The sequence below is a fragment of the Squalius cephalus genome, assembly GCF_949319135.1.
Source record: "Squalius cephalus genome assembly, chromosome: 8".
NCBI lineage: Eukaryota > Metazoa > Chordata > Actinopteri > Cypriniformes > Leuciscidae > Squalius > Squalius cephalus.
The window spans coordinates 6,043,665-6,064,517 of NC_137129.1; the positions used below are offsets into that span (position 1 = coordinate 6,043,665).

Consider the following 20,853-nt stretch of genomic DNA (forward strand, 5'->3'; position numbering starts at 1 on the left):
GATAGGTTGCGCAATATATAGAGAGACATGGCGTGGGTCAGACATGATTTTGACCAATTAGCCTAATTAAATTTTGTTTTGTAGAAAGCCTTTTTTAAGTGAATTTCGTTTTGTATAAATTGTATCTTAATTTTAATATTTTTTTATCAACCAATAAAAAATTGCCTGGATTTAATAAATAAGAAGCAAATATAGCAGATGATATAATCATGGAGGCGCAGCACGGTCACTTGCATTGCTCGTGAACTGGAGCACATCTCATCCTAACTTAACGAAACTCAGCCTTAACAGGCATGAAATATATCTTAAGAAAGCTTGAAATGTCTTTTTAACAATTTAAAATGAAAAGAAATAGGCTACTCTGATTATGTAATCCATGATGTGCATTTCTCTCTATAGGCGCGTTCACTACTACGGAGATGGCGATCGTCAACTTCATCTTTACAGCTGTTGCTGTTAATAAACTAAAAATAATAGGCCTATAATTTTATTAAACAATAAAATGAAATTGTAATTGTATTAAAAAAAGCAACAAAAAAAATCCTGTTTAATTTTTTTTTTTTTTTTACTTATGATAATTACTTAGGCCTATTAAATTCAGGTAGGCTACTGAGTCGCTGTCCTCAGTGCCGCAAAAAAGCGCTGAAACAGAGATGAAGGGTAAGATGAAGGCGTTTTTTTTTTTTTTTTGCCTTATTTTAACTGGCCCATCCAGTTTTCTGGAGGCCCACCTACAATCAAAATCCTGGCGCCGCTAGTGCTTGAGGGTGAGTGCATGATGACAAAATGTTCATTTTTGGGTGAACTATCCCTTTAAGATTAGTAATAGACTTGTCCAGGTGGCGATTTACTGAATGACCTCTCACAGAGCTGACGTAAAATAATAAAACAAGGAATTGTGGGAGATTTAGTGAAGCGCTTTGTTCTCTCTCATCACAGAAGTCAATTTTACAACCCAGTTTTACACACTGGAATATTTATTTTACAAAAATATGAAAACGTCAGGCAGATACAGATATAAAACAAATGCAAAAGCAGCTTTTTTCTCAATGGCAGCAAATTGGAATCTTTAGGTGGGCCAGTTTAATAAAACTCGTAAAGGAGCCAGAGCCTAAGACAAACATTAGCAGCAAAACCAGTCCAGAAAAAAACAAAGATACAAAAATACTACCATATCTCATTCACCCCTTTAAAAAAAAAAAAAAAACTTATATGGTTCTACAAGGGCACAATGACCAACACTCTCATTTCAATTTGGTTCTTGCAAAATCGTACAATTCTTTGCTCTTTACAGACAAGAGTAGCTCAACGGATGAATTTAGCAACAAAACATTTAAGAACGTGCCGTTTTAACAGAGGACCATATAGCTTAAGAGATTCATTTTAAACTGAATTTCAGTATTTCATAATACAAGGAGATACATTCTACTTATTGTATGATTAACCATCATTACTGGACTAATCATGACTAGATAACCAGACGAGACTTTTTTAAAGATATGTCACGTGCACGTGATCTACAGTACGTCCACATGCGGTTTCATCACTCAAAAAAAAAACAAAAAGATGCCAAAGCAGAAGAATGCAGAATGATTTAGCAGTAATTACATACAGTTGAACAAATCAAAGCGTTGACAAAGAAAAAAAGTTACAAATTTTCCATGTACACATTTTTCCATCCCCACTCTAAATGACAAAGCTGACAACATACACTGCTAAAATGACTAATTTACACCAGATTGGGTGCTTGCAAAGAAAGAAAAGAACATCACTCTCCAACCAATGACAAAAAAAAAAAGAGAAAACCCTGACCAAAACTTCCCACTTCTAATCAATGTGCACAGTTAAACGATGGCTAAAATAATAACTTTTTAAAATGATTACATAAATCCATAAAACAAAGAGCAACATATTATAAAAAATTATAAGATATACATATTATGATTATAAAATGGAGATACATCAGGAATCATTTCACGCAGTTTACCTAATATTTCAAAAACATAAGTAGAATGAACCATATACATGTGATGCAGGCTAAAGTGATATAACACTTGATTATCCATTAATAAAATATAATAATGAAGCTGCTGATATTACGATTTTCATACACAGTGTCTGTGCAGCAGCTAAACTGAATGAAAACATTGTGCACATTGATTAGAATATGTATTCATTGTTGATGATTTAGCATATTATATTATTGTGATTTATAGAATTTTCCAGCTTAATGATTTTAAAATTCAAAGTATTGGGTACATTATAAATTACTTAAGTCAGAATTGGAGAACGTCATAACATAAAACTAAATCACGTAAAAATGGTGAAATATAATACAAATAAAATACAATACAATAAAAAGAAACCAAAATAAAATAATAGAATATTTAAAAAGACACTTTTTATTGTTGCTGTTCTCTTCAGAACGAGTTTGCCTAATTGATTACAGTTGTTCAAGTCTGCAGTGACAGCACCATTAGTTCATCACTGTCCTATCAGATACAAATTTGAGTATTAATATTGACAGAATGCCATCTTGAGCACTGCGGTCAACTAAAAAAGACGATATGTCAATAAATAAGAACAAAATGTATAGGGAGCAAAACATTATGTACCAATGTCCAGCAATTTTAAAAGGAATTTGCTTAAAATGATATCCGATTACATATTCCCAAATGACTAACTAAAGAAAATCATTTCAAACAACAAGACATTTTCTTTAAAACAAAGTTAAACAACAAAAAAAGCATATTTCAAGGGGAAAAGCACTGAGATGGGTAAATATCAAAGGTGCTATTTTTTTTTGACATCACGCCAAAATTCAAATTCCATCACTAACAAGAACGGGTCGTACATTCGAAAGCCTAATACATTTATAATGTTAAAACACTATGAATTATTCACCGGACCAACCGAGCTAAAAGCACATTAGTTCTATTCAAGACCCACAAACATTAAGGCATACAGTTACATTGTTTGATATCCAATGCCCTCTGAAAACCCCAAATCCAACCACAGACTTCTCTGGAGGAGAGGAGGGTAAAGCTGTGCCGGCCAAACATCAGTTCAGTGGAGATGTTCAAAATGCTGGTGTTTTACACCAATGATCAATCGAAATCGTTTGTCAACGAGACAACTGATCACAGAATATTTGAAAATGTTAACAGTACATAAGTTGCCACACAACAGTGATCTAATACATAAAATATAATATTATTAATAATATTATATAAATAAGAAAATAAATGCTGAAATGACCACCTTTAGGTTTTATTATCCGTTCCAAAATGAGTCAATGACATAAATAACCCAACACTATTGTATCCAGATAGCTTTGAGACCATAATCGATACGCGTTACTGTGAGATTATTGGTTAAGCTAAAACCTGAACCCTAGTTGAATCTAAAACTAGTCATAAATAGACCTGAGCATGGAATGTGACAGAATGAGTATACCGATCCTGAGAGAATGAATCAAGCATCAGTGCTTAAAGGGATACTTCACCCAAAAACGAGCAGTCTGGCATTATTTACTCGCCCTCATGTCCCTTGAACACATACAAATATTTGGAGAAATGTCTCTGTGTTTGTTTTTGTCCATACAACGGAAGTCAAAGGTAACCTGCCAACATTCTTCAGAAAATCTTCCACAAGAAAGTCATGCAGGTTTGGAACAACATGAGAGTGAGTAAATGATGTGTGGGGTGAACTATCCCTTTAACTGTGTGAATGTTTTGTAGTACTACAGTGCCTGCCTATAGCTCCTCATCCCTCCTCAAACAGCTTCACCTGGATTCACCAGGCTAAATGCTCAAATCTGAAGCAGCGTCCTTCCTTTCTTCCGTCCCTCCACTTTTTTTTCATCACGTGCTAAACACAAAGGCACTGAACGGGCTACGGCAACCCATCTAGCGGATATTGCGGCTTGGTACAGTTTTGTGATGATCTATCCAGATGATTAAGTGAAATGGGAAATGGAAGGATGTAGCATAGCGTGTATAAAAAAAAGGACCTGGACTTAATCGACCAATTACGGGATAATACGTTACTCTCCAAGCCTCGAACGAATCTCGCAAACCTGACCTCGAACATAACACTCACCAACTCTATAGCTACTTTAACTAGACTTTCATAACTACTACGCGCTAACACGTATTTCTGTTACCCATCTCGGCTTATTTCTGCTCTAAACCAACTCTAAAGTCAACATGCAACATCCTTCGACTAAGTCTCGGCGCTAAATCCCTGACGACAGGGTGCAGACTGTTTGGTATACATCAACGAGTCTTCTACAACAACCTACACCTTCAAGTTCACTAAAATTAAGACATAACATGCCAAAAAAAAAAAAAAAGTCAACAATCAACACTGACATCATAAAATAAGTGAGCAGGATGTGGAATTTATATTGAAGAAAAAAAACAAAATACAAGTAGAATTACATTATCGTGCCAAGGAGATGTGGTGTCGAATAGTGCTCTGTCCTGGACGACTCGAGAATGACGAGAACACCAGGATGCGTGCGACACAATTAAACAGAGCACTAAATGATTCTCTGTGTCCGTGGTTATGGAAGTCATCGAAAAAAAAAAAAAAAAAAAAGTCGCACGAGGAGACGTGTCCACACTCTCCTGCTTGGACTGCAGAGGAACAACATGGGAGAAAACAATACAAAAAAAAAAAATCCTCCTGGCCTGTGACCGAGAGGACTTCAACAAGTGAGCTCAAAACAATTGTGAATTAGCGATCGTGTAAGGAGGTTCCGTTCAACGGGCCCGAATTTGCAGTAGTTGCGGTCTACGTTTGCTCAATCCGAGTGAGACTGTCACGGTCCCGTGGGAGACCTTTGCTGGTTCACGGCAGTGATATGCAGTTAAGGCAGTTTAGACCTGTACATGTACTGTGCATTGCGTTCATGCAAACAGACGGACGATTCCTGGCAGTGTCGTGATGAGGCTTCAGAATCCAGAAGCTCATTTTCCTCTGAGCGGACGAACTTCCCTTGAGGAAGGCGGGTGGGAGACGAGAGCAGCTTCCAATATTGTAAAAGACGTAAATCCAGGCAGCATGTTGTTGGTCTGTATTAGCTGGCAGTAGTGAGGGCAAAGACAAAATATGATCGAACAATAATTGCGGTGATATTTCTAAAAGCAGCATTTGACATTATGCTATGGAAGACTAGTTCATGGGATGGGGGGGGGGGGGGGGGACTGGATGGGAAACCAGGTCTTTCAAGCAGCTCTCTCCTCCAGGGAGGGCTTTTTGCTGGGGAAGGGTTGGGCGTACAGACTCTTGCTGGTGCTGTCGAGACTCTGGAAGTATGGGTGAGACAGTGCATCGTAAGCTGATATCCTTCTGGAGGGGTTAAACGACAGGAAACGCTGTGCAGGGGGGAAATGAGTAGAGAAAACAATTAGTCACGCACTAAAATTAAATAAAGTTGTCAATGACATACTTTCATGAAATTAATTCTTCAATGACAAGTTAAAGTGCCCCTTTTATGCAATTTTTAAAGGTTCCTAATTTTGTTTCAGAGGTCTCCTATAATATGTTTACATGCATCCAAGGTCAAAAAACACTTTAATTTTCTCACAAAACACATTGCAGTGTCAGCTCTTTTCTCACAGTTTCTGAAATGGTTCGTTCGAAGATTCAGTCTCTCTAAACCCCTCCTTTCCGAGAGACTACTCTGCTCTGATTGGTCGGATGGCCCAGTCTGTTGCGATTGGTCGACCGCTTACAGTGTGCATCAGAAACGTAATGTTAATTACTACATCTGAATTTCATCTCCTGAAGCTTCCTCAGTGCTTGATACACAGTGATGTGAACAGTAACGATGGCGTCGGTTTTACCGTATCAATTCGAGCCAGGTTCAATAATAAATAATAATACAATAATAGTAAAACAAAACAACCCGAACTTAAGCAGGATGTTTCTAAGGGGTAAGTTTTTCTTTAGTTTGTTGTTCATTGTAGACGAGATATTAACAATCCTCATCCTTTGGAAGTGCATCAAAGTGGTTTTGGTTTTGCTTTTGCAGAGACGTCTTCTCGAAATGCGACAGCACGTACCAAACGCTTCCAGGTCTCAGCTACAACTACAGTGTTCGAGGGTCGAAGTAGACATCGTTCATGAGTAGCCAATGAAGACTATAGGCTGGCGTTATGCAAATTTGTGCAGGAAGTAATTAGTTTCAGGCAGTTCAGAATCGATTCTTTCTTTTGAGAGTCACTTTGTGCACGTTGATCTTCAAAACTCTGCAGACCTTTTGCATTCACATAAAGCTTATATTACACATAACATAAAAGGCAACAACCGAAAACACATAATAGGGGCACTTTAAAGTCTTCTCTTTTATCTTTCTTTGTTATGATTATACCCTATAGCAAGTGACTGAAGATTATTAAAAAGATGTAATAAGAAGCTACCCTGTAGTCTCACAACATAATATAGTATAATATAATATAATATAATATAATATAATATAATATAATATAATATAATATAATATAATATAATATAATAACAGTCAATATTTTCTTGAAGGCATAATAGCATTCCAAAAAATATTAAATTTACTGAAATTATTCAAATGTATTCTTTTAGCTTAAGATAGCACAATAAGATTTATTAACAATAAAACATCATGGGATAAAAATGTATCAAACTGGAAAAGGTATCTGTCCATAGAATGACATTCAACAATTGTTATCAAGACATTTAAGATATCCTCAGCATTGGTATTATCTTCTACTTACAAGTAAAAGTGATTTGCCCAGCTCATCCATGTCAGGCACCAGGTCCTCTATGGGCTGGGGGGGGCGAGGGGAAAAGGCACTCTGGGGTAAGCCCACTTCCTGTGGCCAGTCCTCTGGAGAAGGGACCCCCACCACACTGAAATATCACCATCAAAACAATCTCAATCTCGTGAACACAAGACCAACAAGTTATTCCAGCATTATATTGGATTCATTAAATGGCACTTACTCAAAAATCTTGCCTAACTGGTCAACATCAGAGTTTCCACGGAAAAGAGGGCTGGAGAAAGAGAAAAAAACTGCAATTAATTGCATGATTGATTTTGTAGCAATAACTACACCTCAATGACACTTTAGTTTTTACTCATAAAGAATAAACAAAAATGAACAGACTAAAATAGATACATTAAAATAAATAATTGAGCAAATAAAACTAAATAAATGAGCAAAAAAAAAAAGGGTTGTTTTAGTTAACTGAAAGTAAATCCATAAAATAAAACAGTTTTGTAAATACCAACTCAAATTAAAAAAAATAAAAATTACTTTAATTCAGCAATAGTTGCCAAGCATCAACAATTTGATTCTATTTGATATACAAGAAATCAATTATTTCTCATGTTTATTGATGTACTAAAATAACAAAAACTGAAAAAATAAACTATATAGAAATATATATGAAAATAAAACATCAAAAATGACCAAAACACACAACAATTAGAATTAATATGCAATCGAAAAAAAAAAAAAAAAAAAAAAAAAAAAATATATATATATATATATATATATATATATATATATATATATATATATATATATATATATATACACATATATATATATATATATATATACACATATATATATATATATATATATATATATATATATATATATAAATTATAACAGTATCTTGATGGTACTAAAATAACACTGACTAAAATCAACTCAAAGAAATGAATTAAAAGAATATATCTAAAATAATTCATCTTTAATAAAATTTTTTATAAATAAATAAATAAAAATAAAATAAATAAAAATAAAATAAATTATCTTAAATATATAAAACCAAAAAGAATTAAAAAAAAAAAATGCACTGATTAAAACACCAAAATGCAAGGCTGCAGGCTAGTGACAGTCATGAAACAAACAACGGTTGTGTGTTTAGATGTTCGCTCCTAATTCTGCAATAATCATGAATGTCTCCTGCCTGTCTGCCAGAGGCAAAGATGGCAAAGAGAAAGAAAATCCTCATAAGCTGCACTTTATAAATAAGGTCCTAAAGCAACATAACAGACATTGGTCTACTGTACATGCGTTGTTTCCTGGCCAGCCCGAGGCCGAGAAGATCTGAGGACTTTTTTAGCGCATGCTGAAGTCCACCCGCCCGGACTGCTACTGGTGCCTGTGGCTTCAGGCCAGTTAGGACACCCGTGGGCGGGCATGCTTCCCTTGGCATGCACACAAATTCCAGGAGCCACAAGCACAGGGCTCAGTCTCCAAAACACACCACACAGAGTAAAGGAGAGAGAAAAAAGCTATTTATCCCTGCCGTCTGCTTTTGCTCTCCACAAACCTCTATGTGAGAGAGCAAAGATGAACCGTGTGAAAGAACAAAACCGAAGTACAGAAACAGAGACATATGTGAATTATTAACTAAATTTAGCTCACTAATAAATCATTTTCAGAGTCAAGTCTTTGAAAAAAGAGTGCAAAAACTGCACTTGTAATTTCCCCTACCACCACCAGATGTCACCCTACAGCAAGACAAGCACCAAAATCTCAAAGTCTCTTCCTTCACAGCCACTCAAAGCGTCAACTTGATCGCAACTGTAATCAGACAAAGGGCCAGAACTGAGCACATTTCCTTACGCCTCCATTTTTGAATGAGGTTCAGAAGCTTTCAAGACTTCCTTTAAAGATTGGTGAGAAACAGACAGATAAAAGTCTGCATATTTTTCAGAAATAATGTGACGACAGGCCAGTTCACAACACAAACGTTAACTATAACTAAATTATCGTCCACACCAGCAGACAATAACGTCCTGTTTATTATAAGTGAGAGCAGCAGTATGTCGTCTGCCATTTTAAATGCTCGAGCTCTTTAAAGGCCCACTGAAGTGCCTTAAAACACGCAGCATTATTCAATGTGTTGACGTAATTTCCACTGAAACAGGAAGACAGGGCGGGACATATCGAACAGCTCCTCCCCATTTTAAATTAGCCAATAGCATTTTGTTTATATCACAGCTCGGCCAGAGCCGTTGAGCTCGGTAAAGCCGCAGTTTTCTCCTAATCTCTAACCGTTTCTCCTCCTAATCTCCTTCATAACGCATTAAGATGTCATCAAAATCATTGATCCATATTGGTTCTAAACGCAAATTTTGTCATTGTTTTGGAGACAACAGTAAGGCTAACATATTCATACTAAAAGCCAAAAAACTTCAATTTTGATTTCATGGGGACTTTAAGGTAGGATGGATTCGTTAATCCCGTTAAAAATTCTGAAAGTGATCCCAACGATATTGTTCCTCTGTGCTGTTATTATTATAGTCGTGGTGTGGACTCTGCTATTGCTTTAAATATATGTCGTTAGCAAGCTACTATACGGTAAAGATGCTGAACATTCTTGGCAGGTGAGGCAGACGTGTCAGATGCTCGTGTAACTTTTCAATTTGAACACGCTTGTGAAAGAAAATGGCCTTTATTGTGTCGTTCACATACCACATCAACTGCTGAAACCCTTGAAGGCAAAGTCAGTCCCAAGCAGTTAAATCAGACAAAAGCTGTTCTATCTTCTAACAGTCAAGGGGGGCAGATCTCACCTAAAGCAGTGTCATGCCAAAACAAGTAAGTATGGCTGAATTTCTCTAGTCTAGAGCACATTCTGCCTTCCCTTGGGCTACTTGGTAGTTTGAATGAATTAGTGGCTTTTTGCACAAGGCAGACATTATGCCAGGGCAGAGGCTTCCTGAGTGAGTGGGCACAGCACAGGGCGCTCGCACCAGGCCAGTACACGCAGTTGAGTCACGCTCCAAGGGCCAGTGTCTCCATCCACATTCCACCCGCGCCACCTCTGGAATGCATCAGTGTATCTGAATCTGTGAAAACTGGTCTGCCAGAAATGGTGCGTGCAAGTCAATTACGAAGAGCGTCCATGATGCAGGAAAGGCAAAATTAGTTTAAGTGCCAAGTTGTCATTGTGTTCATGTTGGTTTCATATGGTCAGAGGTGGACAGTAACAAAGTACATTTACAGGCCTGTACTTAAAGCAGTGTCACGTGTTTTTTAGGCCAAGACATTTTTTGTCACATACAGCAAACATCTCCTCACTATCTGCTAGCTGCCTGTCCCCTGAACACACTGTAAAAAAACGCGGTCTCTGTAGACAGCCCAGGCTCCAACTGGGCTAACCCGCACCACGAAACATAAACTGTTCCAGCCAATAACCGACAAGAAGGATTTGGGGGGTTAGTGCGCGGATGAGGGTCTAGCTAGCCTCCATTTTATTTGACAATACTTTAAACGTCAACAAGAAGTGACGTCACCCAACATCGCTTAGAGCACCTTTAAGTAAAACTTACTTTTTGAGTATCTGTACTTGAGTATTATTTTTTCTGGAAACTTATGACTTTAACTTCACTACATTTGAAAGACCATATGGTACTTTTCACTCCACTACATTTCTATCAAGGTCCTCGAAGTCGAAAGTACATCAGTAATCACTCTTGTAAGGCCATGTGAAGTTCACAGACTTCCCAGCATTTTTTTAACACTGATCAGCAAAATGGAAGATGGTTCCTCGGCGCAGTGCACGCACCAATGGCCATACTTAGAAAGTATGTTTCAGTTTTCTAAAAAAAGATTAAAGATTTGTTTAGTTTTAAATGTTTGCCTAAAACGAACCATTTCACAGCCTTCAAAAACTCGTTGTCCAAACTGCGGAAGCATATTGAGTTATGTAAACTTAATTTCCGGTGAAATTTCTTCTTAAATCTACTAAACATTTAGGGAGGCGTGTGCTAGAATAAATTAATACATTTCATTAATTTGTGAATTAATTAATAAATAACAATAAATGACATAGTTGGTATCTCTACTTTTTGTGAGAGCAGCTTTAGGTTGTGAGAGCGTAAACAAGGATCTGAAAGCCGTCGCACGTTGACTCTTCACGCAATGGTCAACCCTTGGAAAAGCAGAACGTCAAAAGCATTTTCTGTCATTCAGAAACACCCTGACTGATCACTACAACATCCAAGAGATACAGACTTGCGTGAAGTATGACACTAAACTTTACACATTGTGAGCATCAGACAAGTAAAGATCTTTTATAAAACCCTCAACAATACAACTGAAGCAGAGCAAACTCCAAGGCCCAACGTTACACGATCCTCTCCAGGAAAACGCTGTCCCCTCAACAGTTAAAGTTCCATCTTAAACAAAGCCATACAATATGTTGCTGGCCGAGGCGCACCACATCTTTATAGCTCTCAGGTGAACTGAAAACATCCATTACTGGGGTTGGCGTGTACAGCGCGGTGCACTTCTCAGACATCAGAGGAGAAACCTGGTCCCAGGTGCCCTTTAATCTGCAACAGGTGGCCTTTTAAAAAGCATTCTTAATCACCTGCAGGAGGAGAAAAGGTGTGCTGGTAGCAGCAATGAAAGCCCCCCTTACCCCCCCACCTCCAGGCACTAATGGAGGCATGCCAGGAGCCCAGCACAGTGGCCTTTTTATGCAACATGGCTTTAGAGAGTGGAAACCAAACACGTGAATGGATATAACTGATGTTTTAATGTTTCTTTGGTAATTAACAAATGCAACGCCTCTATTTAAACAGATAGTTATGTGCCTGAAACTAAACATAACTTTCCTATCTGAACTATGGGATTATTGTATTAAGCACTGAGTCAGCTAATGTTTATCTACCGTTCCTGCAAAGCAAACACCATCAATGGATACCGGAAGGGACGGACAGGTGGGCCTGTTAGAATGTGAAACACAGGATGTGTGTGAAAGTGTGTCCCTGCTTGTGTGTCTGCGCTTTCCATCACAAATCTCCCTGTTCATCCGATTATGCACTTGTTATGGCGCGTCGGGAGAGGAAAACATCAGCCCACGCAATTGCCCCCAGCGGCACGAGGAGGGGCGGGTAATTCAACATCATCGACAAGCTGGAATGAAATGGGTCAACAATGCATTATTATTGTTAACCAAGACTAAAACTAATAAAAACTTTTATGTTCACTGAAAAAAAGCTGCAATTAAAGGCAGGGTAGGTAGGATTTTTCTAAAAAAAAAAAAAAACATTCCAAATTTGTTTAAACTGTCTTTATATACCAATACATAATTAAAATGTAAGTACTCTGAAAAAGAGAGTATAAAAATCGAGTGTCTGTAGACCTCTCACGACTGTTGTAAACACAGCTAATTATTTCCATTCACTCCACCCCCTCCCTTCTGAGCTCCTTCCAAAGCCACGCCCCCAAAACACATGAACGCGCAGTGCATGCAGTGACATCATGTCAGAATCACATGTAATAAAATACCTAACTTTATCACTATAAATATAAACAAATAAGATTTCTTTTAGTACTCACTATCAAGCTAGCATATCGATACTGGTAAAGTTTAAAATATACTTTGTTTGATTCGGTAACAAGCTATATTTATAGGTAACGAGCTATATTTATAAGGCAAAGCTAAAAACAGGTTGCATTGATACACGTTTTTCCATTACCATCAGTTACACTGTGATGAAGGTGAATTTTGTGTAAGATTCATAACATATACGGTGTTTTGCGAGTTTCCATGATGAAAACATTGTTGACATTGTTGACTCTAATGAGGACTACACTCCGGAGACAAGTACCGCTTCGTTGGTTCGAGGACAGGTCCGGGGTCGAGGGCGAAGCAGAGGAGGTCGTTCAAGAGTGCGGGCAACCAGGGTCCGAGGAAGTAGTTTTTGCCTTGTTTGCCTTCGCTGACTGAATATGCAGGTGCTTTGAATTTTGAATGCTCTTTCTCTGCCATAATTTTACTCTTCGTAGGTTCCACGCCTCTCTTGCACTCCTCAAATCAAACGGGTGCGCGCGCATATGGGCAGATCTAGCAACAGGGGTGGTAGCCATGGTTGCGATAGTGAGTGACAGTCGCCCAAACCAATCAATTGTTTCGTCCCGGATGGAAATAATGAGCTGTGTTTATTGCAGATTAAAAGGTCTACAGTCACTCGATTTGTATACTCTCTTTTTCAGAGCACTTACATTTTAATTATGTATTGGTATATAAAGACAGTTTAAACAAATTTGAAAAAAAGTTTTTTATAAAAATCCTACCTACCCTACCTTTAAATAAAACAAATATTAAAGGGGTCATGAACTGAGAATTAAAGATTTCCAGCTTGATCTTTTGACAGTTAAGAGGTCGTTATACTATACAAATATCCAGTAAGTTTCAAAACTAAAAACTTCCTTGTTACTCCAAAAACAGCTTTAATTGAAACCAAGGCCAGAAAACGACAGCATCTGAAAAGTTGTGACTTATGAAGTCACAGGGAAGTGAAAGACCGCCTTTGCAGAAGAATATCTACGTCTACATCACCATGTCTTTGGCTCCGCCCACTGGCGCGTTAGTGAATAGTGACATGAGAACAAGAAAAGATCGACACGGGATCAATACCATTACCTTCCAAATGATCCTAATGCTAGGAAAGTGGGGGTTTTTTTGTTGTTTTTTCAACAATGTGAATGTCTCAGCAGTGCATTATTTGTATTCGGTGCATTTCACTGTGGATTATTTGGTAGTTGCAATTTCGACGCAGGCTTTGCAAACAGACTTTTATGATATGGATCTATGCCACAAACATGCAAGTAACCATGTTTATTCTAATGCCTGATCAGTGATTTCTGATGTTTAATTATTCAAGTTCAGATTGATTATCTTTCTCTCAGAATCGTTCAATACTGTTTATGCCTCAGTAAATCAAGCCAGTGACTAAACAATCAACTTCACATTGTTTCTCTTAGTAGGATGAAAATAATCTTATTTAAACTGATTAAATTATGTACAGAAAGCGATCAAAGAACACTCCTTTCCAATCGCCTCAGCTGTCAATCACACAGCGCGAGTTTATCTGGACACTTGCCAAAACTCGTTATGAAATCAATGACGCTGTTACACTGCACAATGAAGCTCTTACTGCATTTACATCTTGTTAGCATTGTTATTTGGTGAAAGCTTTCGTGAGAGTGCAGAAATTGCGTTGCAATGATAAGATCTTTATTCACGCAACCAACAGACTGTGTCATCTGCTCAATGCTCATCACTGCAACCTTTCATGTGTTGGGAATAGATTTAAACATAATGCTACAATCACTACTTTTCACGATTCGTTAATCTCGATAGCTGTAATAGTAAAAAACGTAGTAAAAGATTTGAAGAGAGAGAGAGTTCCACATGTAATGCTAGCTAATTTATATGCAAACATGTCAGCCAATCACAGCAGTGGGCGTTAACGCTGAAGTCTCACACAGACACGCCCCTTCAAACAGAGCGTTCAAATCAGAGGCTAAAATCAGGCTAGGAAAAATGCCTTTTATTTCTAAATTATGACAATTTCTGATGTAAAAATCATGCTAACATTATAAGGGCACCCCATGAAACATAATAAAATAATGCAGTTCATGACCCCTTTAATTGCAAAAACTTAAACTAATTGAAAAATAAAAATGTTGCCTTGGAAATAAACTGAAATATTTAAGTTAAAGCTCTAAAATTATTTCTGTCATGACAACTCTCGGAGTGTTTGGTATGGTAATGGATATGACAATGTTGATATGTTTGATCTTGGTGGAATAAATCTAAGTATGGGACTTGCTACTGCCAATACATACACAACACTCTGCTGTGAGCATGTAAGACATGCTGCTGCTGTACAATATCGTGTACATGAATTACCCGTAGCAGATCTATACAGGTGGAGCTGGGGAAGGTGGAGGGTTTCTGAAAGTGTGCTGCAACTGCTACAGCAAATGCTGACCAAGTATTTGAGGGTTGAGCGAGCTCATTAGCCTGCTGATGCAGCAGGAACCAATCAGCTGTGCCCTATAGAGAATGATGTGATTGCAAGCTGAAAACAAAAGAAATTAATCCTAAATATCAATATTTAAAATAAAAAAACTAATAAAATAGCAAAAGTACATAATGAATTTACCAAAATTAAACTAAAATATGAACTAAGCTCAATCAAAATAATAATAAAACTAAAATAACATGCAATGTGTATACACTTGTTTCATGCACAACTTGAAATCCGTGCCTTTCTGGCGCTTAAGATGGGATTTCTCACGTTTGAATTGGTGACCAATTTAATGAGAGAAACTGCTTCACGAACCTCATCTAGATATTCGTATCTCATCTACAGTAAACTCATTGAAATAAGAAATGACAATAAATCATTTGCAAAACTTAATCTTAATATTTCTCTCTTTTTAGAGCCTTGAGAAAAGAGAACCATAAATAATGATAATGCGCTACAAGCTGATGTAGTACATTAGAAGCCACAAAGAAAGAACCGTTGAACCGTTAAATCCTGCTGTCACTGGATTGAGCAGCTTTAATAAATGTGCCAGTGTTGAGTTGAGCAGTTGGAAAGATTCGTTAAACCGCACACAGATGAACGGATCTCGCCAAGTCTACAGTGCCTGTTACAACCACAGTGACTTTTTTTTTTTTTTTGATGTCTGTTTTAATAACCTCAGCCTCCTGCAAAAATGTGGTCAGAAGCAGTGTGGCCCAACAAAATCCTTTTTATTTATTTTCAAAATTTCATTTTATTTTTATAATTTCTGATTTTTATTTTCTTTTTCAGATTTTGATAAAATACAATATAATACCATAAAACATTAAACCATAAAATACAATATTAAAACAGTTTCATAAAACTATTAAGGGGGAAATATCTAATTTATATCTTCTATAAAGGGGGGGAAATTAATAAAGAGGGTAAAATTTATTTCCATCTCAAATTAATTTTACACATTTTTAATTATACAATTAAAATAGTATATATATATATAATTAAAAATAGTTTTCAGAGTCTCCAAATTACATGTGACCCATAATGTGACATGTAGCAAAAATGTGATATATTATTTTAATATAATGTCCATGCTCAGTGGTTTTCAATTTTATTATTTTATGTCAGATTTCCATTTTAAAGTATGCATTATGGCCCTAAAACCACCTCAAAATGCAACCTATTATTTTATATTATATTATATTATATTATATTATATTATATTATATTATTATATATATATATATATATATATATATATATATATATATATATATATATATATATATATATATATATATATATATGAAGAGTTCAGATGCAAAAGCCTCTAAATGCCATCTGAAATTTTCTTATAGAATGATCATTTTTATCAAGCTTGTATATTTAAGTTCAGTAATTTCACTTAAATGACAATTAATAGGTAATCTTCATTGCCATTTAAGTGAAATTATTGAATTTAAATATACAAGCTTGATAAAAATGATCATTCTATAAGACAATTTCAGATGGCATTTTATATATATATATATATATATATATATATATATATATATATATATATATATATATATATATATATATATTTTTTATATTTATGTATATGTATATGTATATATATATATATATATATATATATATGTATATGTATATATATATATATATATATATATATATGTGTGTGTGTATATATATATATATACAGAAGAATATATATATATATATATATATATATATATATATATATATATATATATATATATATATATATATATATATATATATATATATATATATATATATATATATATACATATATATATATATATATACATATACATACATATATATACACACATACACACACACACACACATATATACATATACATATACATATAAATATATATATATATACAAAATGTGTATATATATGTATATATATGTATATGTATATGTATATGTATATATATATATATATATATATATATATATATATATATATATATATATATATATATTCTTCTGTGTGAACGGAAAGTGGGCCCTATCACTAATAAAGTGGACCTAAAATAAATTAAAGGACTATTTTGCACTTTAAAATATGCATTTAAAATATTTTAAATGTTAAGCATATTATTATTCAAGACACACCCTGTGCAATATTTATAGACTCAAGGGAAATCATAACTCTTGTTACTCCCTGTGTGCCAGACACATGCAAGCAATCAGGTCATCCATGCTTGACACGTTTAACTGAGCATCACCCGCCTGAATCCTACATCTTTCTTCATTTTACAGTCAGCTAGTCAGGATTATTAGTGAGCGAGAAAGATAATGACGCTGTGCAAACTTACCGGCGTCTGAACATCTCAGCAAAGATGCAGCCGACACTCCACAGATCCACAGGAGTAGCATAGCTGGACTGAAGCAGCACCTCGGGAGCTCGATACCATAACGTCACAACCTGCACACACACAAAAATAATGATACAAATTAGATCTTCTTATTTACATGACCTCACTAAAGTCTAAAATGGTAATAGACGCTATTGTCTATATAATCAGTGAAAATTCTTTTAGATAAAATAGTCCAAAAACAATATAATACCATAAACATAAAATCAGATTTTAAAATTATATAATATATTATATTTAGATAGTCCATTTTATACATTCTACTAACTATAAGTAACTCACAGAGTACTAGTAGATTAAGTTGACGTAGTATTAGTAGACTGTTAGGGTTCGGGTAAGTAAGTTGACATGTAGTTGCAAAGTTACTTATAGTCAGTAGAATGTCTGTTGTAAAGTGTTACCAGATATTAAGCAGACAGTATACCAATACTCTAATAACTGCTAGTTGACATGTAGTTGCGAAGTTACTTATAGTCAGAAGAATGTCTACAGTGGACCATCGAAATAGTGATACCTTATTTATTTATTTTTTATTATATACGTTTTATTTCTCAGTTGTACTGTATAATCGACTGAAATGGCATCAGACTGAAATAACAGCTGGCAATGTCCACACACTCATTTGTCCAGTCTATATTTTATCTCTACCTCCACAGGCCCCACTGACCAATGGACCCTTTTCACAGACTGTGATCATGTGTTTTAACAGTCATCAGCATTGTAAATCTTGCCAAATCGTTTATATTTTCTTTTTTTTAATGTACATTTATAACACTATACTTTGTATTATATTATCTTTACATCAAATTACTTTGCTGGGTGTTTCTAATACAGCGACTGTGGGAGTGACGGTAAAATGGACATCTTTCGCTCTTCTGACTGCCGTTATCAATCCCTCTCAATTTTTCCCTATTTTTGAAAGCGGCGAAAACACTATTGTGGAGTTTTTCTTTTGCTATTTGAGCAAATGGGAACACAAAAACATATATTTAATGTAGTCTCTCATTTACCGCTATAGGATTTTACCCAACTATGACGACTTCCGCTTCTGAGAAACCCGGAAATGTGAAAAGGGTCTATCGAACGCCTTATACAGGCTGCAGGAGCCCAGGAATACTCAGTATGCATGATTCTGCTGTTAACAGCTACAGTAGGGAGAGCCTCCAGACAAAACTCAGTGACCCTGCATAGGGTGGACCGGTTCCAGGTGCTTTCCCTCCTCACAGCGCTCTCTCGCTCTCCTCCCAGTAGGCTCTGGGCCCAGAAACCCCCAGGCTTATCAGCCAAATCAGTCAGGCCTGTGTTTGTAAGCAAAGCCTGGAGCGGTATATCAGTGACTCGTATCCTAAAACGCGTAGCACATGAGGGTACGCCAGAGGAATTGAAGGAAAAAGAAGCAGAGGGCTTTCAACGTACTGAAACTGACATGCACTTGGGTTATAAATACAAGATGCATCAAGGACCGGTTTGGTTTAATTAATCAGATGTATCTACACTGGAAAAATGTTTGAAACTTTTACAGAAAAAAACAACAACAAAAAAAACCTGGTCAACTAAGTTACCTTTCCATATGAAAGTGAATTTGCTAGACTTCCGATGCATTAGCCACTATAGCTAAATAACAATATGAATAACAAAGATAAGTAAATGGTAAATGCGCTCCAATCCAGTTGATTGCGATAAGTTAAATATCATAACAAATACTAGTTGGCAATGTCAAGCAGCATAACACACATTCAAGTTACAAATGACAGCACCCAGTCTTATGTTAAAAATATGGTGGATTTTACTGTCTGTGTTATGACGCTAAGAGTAAAATATGAGATAATGTTGTTAAATATAGACCTAACAGAGATAAATTAAACTGAGTCGCATTGCATACTATATTTTTGTCTATTTTTCTCAGTGTATGGGAGCCTCAAACTGTTTCTTTGAAATAGGCCTCTGAATAGCAAAGGTGATTATTATCAGTACATTTTAAAGTGAAAAGCAGGTTTTAGTGCTTCATTGGTATATGAACATTGTTAATTAATAAAACATATGGCATATAAATTGTAAAATATACAGGCATCAATATGCCATCTCGTAATATCAAACATTGTCACCATATTTTTTACGGTGAGTTTCTAGCAAACACAGCTTTTTTTACCATAAATTTGCGGTGTATAGTTAAATATTAAGCCTAATCCTAAATTAAAATGCAATTTCAGTATATCATCTTAGGGTCTAGGCAACGAGAAAAATGCCCAACAACTGAAACGACAGTGAATCCATTCTAGATGATGACTACAAGGTCAATTCATTCACACAATGCAAATCATTCTGATTCAGTCTGTAAATCATTCTTATTATAACAGCAAATGACTCATTCATGTTACAATGTTCGCGGTCCGAAATGCATTCACGTTTTTCGTATGTATAACAGTCTATATTTAGTGAGAAGACCGCATGTGCTGTGTTGACGCTTTCTCATTTGGGTCTTCCTGGTTTAGTGGAAATGGGGAGGAAGTTGAAGATGAAATAAAAAGGATGAAACATTTTGGGCTCTTTGTTGCCATGTGACCACAGCAAAAGCACATAACATATTCTAAATTAGATTCCTCTGGAACTCTAACCACAGCACCTCGCTAGCAGACTTGGACTCAAATTTGTTTATTGATTTAAAGAAATACTATGATAAGGACAGTATAAAGTTTATGTTGGCTCATATAAACGCCTCCCTTCAATATTAAACTCAAAAGAATTCTAAAAGCCGGTTCTGATCGAGTCAAACGTGAACAACCATTTCAGAAAACAAGTCTGCAGGCCCAACCTGACTATCATCTTCAATCCAAACATTTTGAGTTTGTTAACTGCAATGAAACAAACCCTAAACTGTTTTCTTATCTAAATGTACACTACAAAAGTAAAAAAAAAGAGGGTGCGCTGCTCGACTTCTAGGAAGAACCACATACCGCTTCTAACTGATGTTCGAGCTGAAGTATATCCGTTTGTATGTGTTAATAAAAGGCCAGACCACAAAACATTCACACGCACTCGTTGACTCACAGCATCTCGCTAGCAGACTGCAGCTTACTTAGCAAAGGTTAAGATACACTGCGGTGATTAAACACAGTAAACCCTCAGAAGTACAAGATGAACCAACTGACAGCACTACAGATGAATTATCGTAGCAAGAGGCATAATAAACTCAATGCACTCTGAAAATGTCAGAAAGCGTGCAAGAGCTGCGGTTGTCTTCGATGTTTCTCTCATTGGTGACACTCGAAGATGGCAACAGCGTCTGTGACATTTACCCACAGAGTTCCTCTGTCAAACGGCACATGCCACAGTTTGCATCACGACACCAATGGAAGTGCACACTGCAGAGTTCTCGCGTCACTGGAGCTCAAGTCAACCACTGTATAGATCACAGTGGTTTCATCTTATGCACTCAATGAACCCCACGTAGCTTCTGACGTAAATTAAAGAGACAAGCAACAAGGAACAGTTTTATCATGATCATCATACTGTATAAGATGTAGCAAGCTGAACGCAAAGCAAATCAGGCAAGTTAATAAAAGTCTTTTGGAAGTTTAAAATCAAGATTAACCCAATTAAT

At 36.0% G+C, this 20,853-nt stretch overlaps 1 protein-coding gene across 1 annotated transcript in view; it reads right to left on the reverse strand.

Moving 5' to 3' along the window:
* Positions 1–5,166: 5,166 nt before the first annotated feature.
* The window catches only part of cdk6 (cyclin dependent kinase 6), a 41,848-nt gene continuing 26,161 nt past the window's right edge, over positions 5,167–20,853 (reverse strand). Inside the window, exons 5-8 of the mRNA XM_079879325.1 lie at positions 17,193–17,302; positions 6,988–7,038; positions 6,759–6,894; positions 5,167–5,381 (exon numbers count right to left, since the gene is read on the reverse strand). Of these exons, the coding sequence (XP_079735451.1) occupies positions 5,232–5,381; positions 6,759–6,894; positions 6,988–7,038; positions 17,193–17,302 (447 nt within the window). The 3' untranslated portion in view covers positions 5,167–5,231. The remainder of the gene's footprint in view (positions 5,382–6,758; positions 6,895–6,987; positions 7,039–17,192; positions 17,303–20,853) is intronic.